Source organism: Cupressus sempervirens, chromosome 3 (assembly GCF_028749045.1).
Source record: "Cupressus sempervirens isolate cs-2001-9-10 chromosome 3, ASM2874904v1, whole genome shotgun sequence".
NCBI classification, from domain to species: Eukaryota; Viridiplantae; Streptophyta; class Pinopsida; order Cupressales; family Cupressaceae; genus Cupressus; species Cupressus sempervirens.
This window is the reverse complement of record NC_143120.1, coordinates 393,112,536-393,122,890: the sequence shown is the minus strand read 5'-3', so window position 1 is coordinate 393,122,890 and position 10,355 is coordinate 393,112,536. Positions and strand designations below refer to the sequence as shown.

Here is a 10,355-nt window from a genome sequence, read left to right as displayed (position 1 = left end):
AAATACAGACTACTAGATCAAACTCAAGGGTCATAATTATGAATTTACGTCACGTAGACAACTCATATTCTTGCCCTACTTTTTAGGACAAATGGTTTAAGGCTAGGATTCAAACTCAAGAGTTATCTCCCCTCTCTTACCATTGAGATATTGCGATAGGGTATGCTCATCCTGGCAATTCAGAGAAGTCAATACCTGATACCTACAATTTGCATAAAATTCATGCATGTACATACACATATATTCTAAACTAAACAAGCAATAATAGGAAGTGGTACATCGTGTAGATCTCGACTAATAAGTGACTATAACTCCCTCCCTTAACCATATCAGAAACATCATACATAAAATAAAACATATAGGTATACTATACACATGCAAGCATGGGTAAGTATCCATAGAAAACATGTATAAATAATCCATCTAACTAACATAATGAAATAACTGAAATAACTGTAAACAATCCTTATCATTAAGGAATAATCGTGCATACATGAAATAACTAATACCAAGTAATCTCATCATATAATCAACTGAGCAAGAAATAATATCCAACAATCTGGAAGGCAAATAGTATTAATCATCAAACATAATTATAAAGCTGGCCTAAAAGGTTCGGCAATAATAACTAAAAAGTAAACTAGGGGTAGGCACTACAACAGTTGCAGAGAAAATAGTAAAATAATAGACAAGCAAAGAAAGGAAGAGGATCAATGCATCTTCTAGAAAATGTATCGAATATCTATAAGACAAGACAATGTTAATCAAAGATTATTAACTTAAATTGCTTTCTTACCATTGCACCTATTTGTAAGCTCTTGACAGGATAAGCTTCAGTAGAAAGCTTTTGTAAATCCTCTTACAAGGTGTCACTTAGAAAGAGATTTGCAAATCCTCTAACCAACTTGCTTTTATAGGCATTTTATAATCCTAACAGGTTAATGATATTTCTAACAGAATGTATTCCTAGAAGGAACAACTATAGCCTTTATCATGACAACACTTTACATGCACTATAAGAGCTAATTGGTATATTACTCCTGCTATGGTTTTCATCCTCTCATCGAGGGTTTCCACGTACAAATCCACGTGTCATCAATGTACATATTTTTGTGTGAGTTTATATGCTTTTATTTTATTGCCTTTATTATTGTGTTACTGTTGAAACAACTAGTGTCTAGAATATTTGCTATGATAACTCCGTTTATTGGTAGAGAAGATTGTACTAATTCAACACCCCCCTCGATTGGGACCAACATATAAATTTTCTTGCAGTTGAAAAGTTAAAAATATTCTACTCATGCAAACTTGATAAAGATAGCTTTCCTCTTAATAAAATATACCTAAAATGCATATATTGAAAACTAGGTCTATTGTTTATGAGCACTTGATGTATTGGTGAAGTTTAATAGTTCTCAATTAGCACACTAAAGATAAAGTTTTGATGATTGGAGAGTCTCAACATTATTAGGGATGAAATCAAGATTGATTCAAGTATGAATTTAGAATAAATATCCCTCATTAATTTGAGGGAATAAATACCTCTCAATCCTTGACTATTCACTAGAAATCTGAAATATGATATACCACATAAGAATTTAAGATATATAAAGACTACTTAGTGCTCTTCTCCTAGATAAATATAAAATCCTCCTAATATGATTCCTAATGGTGCAATTATTCACCTAATTATGTTCCTTGGAAAAATGTATAGTATTTCTATCTAAATAAAAGTCTACAAGCACATGTATTCTGTCAGATAACTAAAGGCTGTAGCTCAAATGATGCCCAGAAGTGCACGGAGAAGAAAATGCCTCTGTCATGAACCCTTGAAAAATTGATATTGCGGGTACGCTCCCCTGACTTGCTTTCCTAGCTTAATTTGTACGCCAAGATATCCCAAAGTAGCTCTTTAAGATCATTACGGAGCGGAGTGCTTCTCACAGATGTGCTTACGACTATAAAAACCTCCCAATGTCATGGCCAGTTTCAATTATTTGGTGCCGCCCTTCTGCATTTGTGGCAACATTGGTGAGTTTCAGCCCCTGTAATACGCAATGGAGTCTTACTGCTGGGTTTTGTGGACATAACGACTGCTACATGTATACATACATAATGGCATGTTGATATCGTACGCAAAAGCCAGAACGAAAAGTGGTGTGGTTTTATGGGTTGGGCGGGTTTTCTGTCTGCTCTTTAGCTTTGTGGATTACCAAATCTGAGAACTGTAGAAGAAGAAAAGAAGAAAGCACGGGGCAATTGGGCGGTGCGTACAACACAACATACTCATTTGAAATTGCTTGTCGACTATGTCAAGTAATAAGACATTCTTCTTTAGCTAGAACTAAAAGTATGCTCAAAAGTGGCTTATGGGTCCCTTACATTAAACCCAAAGGGTCCCTCATTAAATCAAATGTGTGTAGACTTGCAGTCATTGCTCTTACACTTCAGCTAGCTTTACCTTTTGCCCTTTGCTAAAATTCTGGGTTATTGGGTATGTTTTGCAATTACCCAGCATTGGCAAAAATCTGCGAGGATCGAGCAAAGGGTTTTAAAAATCATTTTTGCCATCATCCGTTGTGGGTTTAAGAATTCCAATAGTGGCTTGCACTGCTGTATATTTCGAGTCATGGTATCGACATTATTAGCGGGGTTTGCTCTGTTCATGGTAGCTTATGCTTGCTCCAATGGAAACTGCCAGGTTTATTCTTGCTTTTACTGAACAAAAAGCTTTGAATGAATATAAATGATACCCATCTGAAAAGAGAGTGGAATTCTTTTTGGGTTTTGAGCATATGACGTGGTTTCTGACAGCCGTTTTTATTTGTATGTAGTTGTTGAGTTCGTGCTCTAATGCAGGGGATTGTGGATCTGGTCTCTACTGTGGTTCATGCCCGGCTGTTGGCGAGTACAACCCAGTTTGTATTAGAGGGCAAGCCACAAGAGTCACTTCTATAGTAAGTACATCCGGTTTCTTCTCTTCCCAAAAATGATTATTAAGTACATGTTTGCCCTAATAATTGGGAGCCACTGCTGATGATGGTTTGAAATGAAAGAAGTTGGTTTGCTATGTAAATATGTTTAGCTCCTTGATTATTCCGGTGCTTATTTGGGAAGTTTGGCTTGAACAGGTTGGTGGCTTGCCGTACAACAAGTATTCATGGTTAACAACACACAATGCCTTCTCAATTCTTGGGGAGCAGTCTTATACTGGAACTCCAAGAGTTACATTCTACAACCAGGAAGATTCAGTGACCAATCAGCTAAATGTGAGTAAAAGTCATCATCATTGCGGCCTTTTATGAACTGAAAATAAACAAATTAGGAGTACAGAATAGGTGTTAGGGTTCATCTATCTTGAAGCATACTAATATAATATGATACAGTTTCAGTTGCTTGTAACACTTTGGATTTTAGGGAAATGTATTCAGTTTAGGTAGATGTTATATTAAACAACTGGACTAATTCGTGGTCGATTTTAGTTAAAAATGATATTTTGGAGGCGAACTCTCGACATTAGGCCAATTTAAGTTTTTTAAAACATTGTTCCAAAATTAGCCTGTTCCCAACAATTAAGTTTTCTACACATCCTGTCCTTTCCAGTTTCTTTGTTTATTAGTACTTCAAGTGATTATGATCTGGTTTTTGTGTAGAATGGTGTGAGGGGATTCATGCTGGACATGTATGATTTTCTAGAAGATGTGTGGTTATGCCATTCATTCGAAGGACAATGCTACAACTTCACTGCATTTGTAAGACACTCCGTGCCTTTCATTCATTTATTAGTTTTAGCTTTCTGTGATGCGTATATGTAATATGCCAGTTTTCCTGTAGCACCTACTTGCCCTTGAATTGTAGAATTTAGAGGCACAGGGACACAAGGAGAAGCTATTTAATTTTCAATGTATGAGTCCTTTTCTCCTTTCTTTCCTGCAAGTTTCATGAACAATTCTTGTTTTTTGTTAGGAACCTGCAGTCAACACATTGAGGGAAATAGAATCATTTTTATCTTCCAATCCAACAGAAATTGTTACAATTTTTATTGAGGATTATGTACATGCTCCCAAAGGTCTCACTAAGGTGTTTAGTGAAGCGGGGCTATCCAAATACTTGTTCCCAGTGTCTAAAATGCCCAAGGGCGAGGAAGATTGGCCGACTGTGACAGATATGGTAGCGGGCAATTTGCGCTTGGTTGTGTTCACTTCCATGTCCTCGAAGGAAGCTACTGAAGGCATTGCATATCAGTGGAGATATGTTGTTGAAAATGAGCGTGAGTATAACGACCCTTATCAGATATTTTCTTGATAGCCGTTTGCTTGATGTTATAGAACCTGCAATGTATTAGAACATCCGTTTGCGTTACTCACTGATTATATTTTGTTGCTTGTTCTTGTTCTGGAGTTAAAGTAGGTTGGATCTCGTTCTCTTTGGCAGTGATTCATTATATTGTATATGTGCCTGTTTTTAAAGCACTATGTTTAGCTGTTTTTCATTGAACATGTCTATTCCATAAAAAGAATAGAGCTTTCGCATTTAATTTCTCACACATTATAAGAATCTGCAGCTGGTGATAGTGGGATCAAGCTTGGATCCTGTTCAAACCGACAAGAATCAGCCCCATTGAATTCAAATGCAGCTTCATTGTTTCTGGAGAATTACTTCACTACGATTCCTGATCAAAGTGGAACCTGTAAGGATCATTCTTCTGCGCTTATGAATATGCTGAATGCCTGTTATCAAGCAGCAGGGAAAGTACCCAACTTTCTTGCAGTGAATTTCTACATGGTATGTTGGTATTCTGATCATTCTCTCATTTCTAAGATATCACACCTTTTATGTAAGAGTAAATTTTCTTTCTGTTAACCTTGTTAGAGCTCAATAGAAGATATGGCTCACAGTAGGTCTGGATTGTTCTTTTACAATTTGATATTAAAGGTCAAGGAAGTTAAATGATCACGATCGCATTACATTTTCTTTATCTGAATTTCTAACATATTTTGTAGAGGAGTGATGGCGGCGGAGTTTTTGATGCCATGGACAGGCTTAATGGTAGATCTTTATGTGGATGCAACACTATTGCTGCATGCCAGGTTTCTAATTCTAGCATTTACTTCTCTTGCTATAAATGTTTTCTTCTGTATCCAATGTTCCAATTAGCAAACTTTTCTGTTAAAAATTTGGCAAATAGCTTGTTCGCATCCACATTAAGATAAATCTGAAAGAAAGCTTCTAGAATTTTCCTACGACTTGTGAGTCAAAAGAAACCCAGGATCAACTGTATGTATTTGTTGCATGATTGAGTTTTCAGTTGGTATGAAGTTGGAAAATATATCTGGAAGAAAGCTTCTAGAATTTCCCTATGACTTGTGAATCAAAAGAAACCCAGGATCAACTATATGTATTTATTTTATGATTGTGTTTTCAGTTGGTATGACGTTGAAAAATATGGGCATTAAGTGCCTGGGTTTTAAAAGATTTATTGTATTTTGCAGCCAGGGGCAGCAAATGGAGTCTGCAAAAATGTACCGGTTCCTTCAATATCATCTCCTGCAACTCATGGGTCCTCAATTTCTACCCAACCTCTGCAGACTTCACGAACTTCTCATCTCCAGTTACCCAATTTGTGGGTCTTGCACATATATATTGCAATATCATTGTTTGCTGCGGACAGATTGTCATTTTTCTAATGTATGACAAAATGATTGCCTCTTTCCCTCTTCCTTCCAAGCAGCAGAATGGATGATGTGCTATTGATTCAGATCTTTAATATGTCCACATCTAGCTTTCTTTTAGACACCAAATGGAACAGCTACAGTTTCATCATTTAGATTACTGCTAGCTGGTTTACCAGTCTCTGCTAAAGCCTTCCATTGGCGAAAACCAAGATAATTTGGTTCTTGTTATCAAAAGAAAAATGGACTTTTGCACCAGTATTAGGCTAATTACTTTTGGAGGCAAGTCACGATTGCAAATTCTTTTGGGGTCTTCCCTCAGTTGTGTGGGTCAGAATATTGGTTAGGGCTCACATCCAGAATGAGCCCCAGTTTGTCCACAGGTGTCTTGGTGTTAGTTTTGTATTAAGCAAAGAAAGAAGGGAAGAGATTGTATTTTTTTGGATAGGATTCAATGAAATGAGACATTGATTTTTAAACTCCCAACGTTGTAAGCCAAGAACTTCCATTTTTTGGCCTTCTGTAGAGATTAACATGGACATTCTTTTACATGGTCGAAGTTTGAGGCTACTTTTGAGGTCATACTCTCTCTTTGGATTCTATTTGCTTGATTCTGCTAATGGAGGCCTTCTATTGTGACTTTCATATAACAATATATTCGGTCTGTTTGCAGCTAAAGTTAAGACATTTCAAATTATGCATTGTAAGAGGCATATCAAAATGACTTGAATTGGATGCCAAGTTTTCAAACTGTAAATTGTTTCCAGCCAAACATAGAAGTTACAGAGGAAGTCTCATTGAATGACCATATTTGAAAAAGAGAAAAATATATCTTTACATGATATCTGATTTGCAGTAAGCAAACAGTTGTTTGAGGATAATGCTCTGGGAGAAAGACAATTTGGAATAAGCATATTGACGTGTTTTTTAAATAATCAAATGAAGGTATTAAGCTAGAATTTGAATGATAAAGTGGCAGATGTTCAGAACTGAATCTTAAATGTGTAGAAAAATCAAGGCCAGTTGAATAAATGCTTTGGAATTTGAAAAAAGTATATCTGACTGATTGTTTGGTTTACTTTTGCACTGATAGATTTTTCCTTTGGCTTGTAGAGTTGACATTCGTCCATTTATTTGGAGTCGACTAACTTTGATCTTTTTTCAATTGTCTGATTGATTGTTTGGTTTACTTTTTGCTCTGATGAGTCTTTTTTTAATTGTATGATTGATTGTTTGGTTTACTATTTTGCACTGATGGATTTTTTCTTTGGCTCGTAGATTTGATCTTGGTCCACTTATTTGAATTGACCAATTTTGATCTTTGTGATATGCTCACCTTAATGCTTGTAAATTGTAAACACAGATTGGTGGTGTTAAGGAACATCTGTGTTAAGTTTGTTAGGCAAGGAGGTACTTTTTATAGTCAACCACAATTTAATAGCTTTTGGCATTGATTGAAAACAAGAAGCAATCATGCAGATATGCGTGGATGTTAAGTCAAGCAAATAAGATACTCATATATAATAAGTAGTGCTGTATATGTATTATGAGTGAATTCCAGATTTTCTTATTATGAAATGTGTATATGAAATGTTTTGCACTTAAAATTGGCATGCAACGATCACTTTTGGCATGCGACCATCACTTAGGAGGGGTTTGGCTCCAGTCTAAATTTAAATTTTGAAATAGTTTGGGCGATTCGAGCAAGTTGGGAAATGTGACCCGCCACTTTTGTGCTCAAATCAGAGCTGGGGCATCCGTTGGACATATTTGTTTAAAAATTGTTGATGCGACGAGCAAATGAGTTGCTAGAGAATATAGAAAATTTCCTTACTTGCAAGGAAGAGTAGCCATGCCAATGGTAATGAAATTAACTTGAATGGCAATCACTCTTAGGGGGTAATGTCTAAACAACAAACTAAAACACATATCTTACCAAGGGGGACACTTCTTTTTAGGAAAGGCCTTTATATATTTTATGTTTTAGTTGACTATTTAACCACTACCCTCCCAGGGGGTTGCTCTCTACAAAAGGGACAAGCTCAGTACGGGTATTGTTGAGGTGTCTGCAGGCAAATTAATTTATTAAAAAATAACGAATGTTACGTACAAAACTTAGTGAAAGTTATGCCTGCACACAACTAAATGATTGTTTTCTTATTAAATTTTAATGCCCATGATGTAAAAAGTAGTCTATGAGACAGGCTGATTTTTGCATTTCAGCCCTTTTCATGTGTAACTTGATAATGCAATGCCACCAGCTGCTCAACCAGCACTGCTCAACCGTTCCCTTGTTGAGCAAATCAATCCAAGAAGGGTGTTGCACATGTTTATTTTTGCATTTCGGCTGTTTTTTTGTGCAACTTAGATAATGAATGCCACCTGCTGCTCAACAGCCCCCTCGTTGAACAAATCAATTCAGGAGTTAATTGTCTAAGTATTGACATAACTTTCCTTTTGCTTTTTAGCTCTTTTTTTGTGCAACTTGATAATGAATGCCACCTGCTGCTCAACAGCCCCCTCGTCGAACAAATCAATTCAGGAGTTAATTGTCCAAGTATTGACATAACTTTCCTTTTGCTTTTCAGCCCTTTTTTTGTGCAACTTGATAATGAATGCCACCTGCTGCAAATCAATCCAGGAGTTAATTGTCTAAGTATTGACATAACTTTCCTTGCTGGCCATAGATGCACGTAAAGTAATTATACATTTGCATGCAGAGATGAAGCATGTGTGCACATCCCCCCACACAACTAAGTGATTGTTTTAATGTGCAGCCAATTATTTTATTAAAAATTAAACACAGAAATTGGGAAAAAGGAGTTCTTTCCCTCTTTACAAATACCTAGGTGCAATGATGCAAACAAAGCAAGGGAAAATGGCTTTGCATGCAAACAGTTCCTAGCTGAATTGAGTTCCTTTGTTTTTCAAGAATGATCGTTGATTATATGAGACTATTATTTGTTAATTTTTACGGTTGTGTATGGGTAAAAATGTTACATATAATTGATAAAATTGTTTATTTGACTTTTTAATATGCTCTTGTCATTTGTTTAATACATGGAAGGCAATTTCATTGTTTTGATATTATTTATGTAAGAAACAAGAGTGACATTTAAACTTAATGTTACTAAAACCATATCAATCTATCTTAAATCTACAATATTGCAAATTAAGTGTTAGTAATGTGATAAATTCATCTATTTTAAATAAATTGCAAATAAAATTAAATAAACCTCTCGACATTGAAAACTTAATGTGTAGTAGTTTTAAAGGACTTTGCTTTTGTTTCCAATCTATTTTATTTGGGCTATTAATTGGTTGATGGGAGATTGTGATAGATTATAGGGACAAGGTCTATTTAAAAGTAAAAGATAGATGTTATGGCTATTCCAACAGAGATTCAAAAACCTATTTACATGTAAAAGTGCGAAGTTTGGACGTTTGAGTTTGCTCTAGTGTTGTACGAGATTGCTCTATATTGAATGGAAGTGCTTTTCAAGGATTCTAGTGGTTGCATAGATGATATTCAACCATCTAACCATAAGAGGACCTATAAGAATAATAATGAGCACCTAAACCATATGGAAACAAATATATGTATACACTACAACACATACCTACCTTGCACAATACTCCAAATATACTTGACTTGCACTAGATAATTTTTGAAAACCTTACCTTGCACAATTGAAAACCTTACCTTGCACAACACCTAGACACTCGTAATACATTGCATATCTACATTTGAACCATGTCCCTCTACGATATTTCTAGTGACTTAACTTCTATCTTTAAAGTTAAATATCTATTCACACTCAATGTATAATAAGACACTTTTGGATTCTATTTTTCTTATTGCATGCAAATTTGTTTTCTTATGACACCTTCTCTTCTAATCCCTACTCTTTCCATTGCAAGTACACTTCATTGTTTATGAAACAACTTCATGTCCACGTTGACCATGAGCTGGTAGGCCTCCCGAATAGACTAGATTGCTAAAGGGTATGTTGTCATGGCCTCTACAACACATCAAAATATATTTTCAAGATAAGTGAACCTTGTCTTTCATTTTCTAATTCTTGAATTTTATTCATATTTCATATATTTGGTTTGGGAAGGATAGATTTAAGTTTTACTATTGTCATATTTCAACATTAAGCTATTTAAAAAAAATTTACATAGCTAAAAATTATAATTTTTGGTTGGAATATATGAGTAACTGAATAACTGTTGAAATGTTTTGGTCTAATTTTCTTGGTTTTCATGCCCTGATTTTATTTTAAATATGACATCTTAAAACTTGAGTATACTTAATTATGTTCTATCAATTTACCTTGTATTTGTAGTCATGTTAGAGACATTTATGTCATTTTTCTTTATTGAATTAATCGATTATTGTTCAAGACTCATAGTCATGTTTGTCTCTAAAATGATTTTGGTCATCTTGGTTCAACAACATGGTTACCAATTTGAAACTCATCAACGATTGATTATGTTATCCTTTTAGAAGTTGTATTGATATTTCAAATTATTTGCAAATGTCATTTATTATCATCTCATATGCCTAAAATTGTTTTTGGAAACATGCATCAAGCTTTACAATTTGTATAAAAAGGATATTTTAAAAGTTTGAACATGTTTATCTTCCATTCCTAGGTTTAGAGATATTAGGATTCAATT

The 10,355-nt window shown here is 35.0% G+C and overlaps 1 protein-coding gene across 1 annotated transcript; it reads left to right on the top strand.

Annotated features, from left to right (window-relative positions):
* Positions 1 to 1,745: 1,745 nt before the first annotated feature.
* On the top strand, positions 1,746 to 6,231 carry LOC149566678 (PLC-like phosphodiesterases superfamily protein). Its single transcript, XM_089819992.1, has 8 exons — positions 1,746 to 2,701; positions 2,835 to 2,957; positions 3,132 to 3,269; positions 3,654 to 3,752; positions 3,967 to 4,270; positions 4,565 to 4,785; positions 5,004 to 5,090; positions 5,493 to 6,231. Exons 1-8 carry the CDS (start codon positions 2,630 to 2,632, stop codon positions 5,685 to 5,687), a joined length of 1,239 nt encoding a protein of 412 aa, XP_089676118.1. The 5' UTR covers positions 1,746 to 2,629; the 3' UTR covers positions 5,688 to 6,231.
* The last annotated feature ends 4,124 nt before the right edge of the window (positions 6,232 to 10,355 follow it).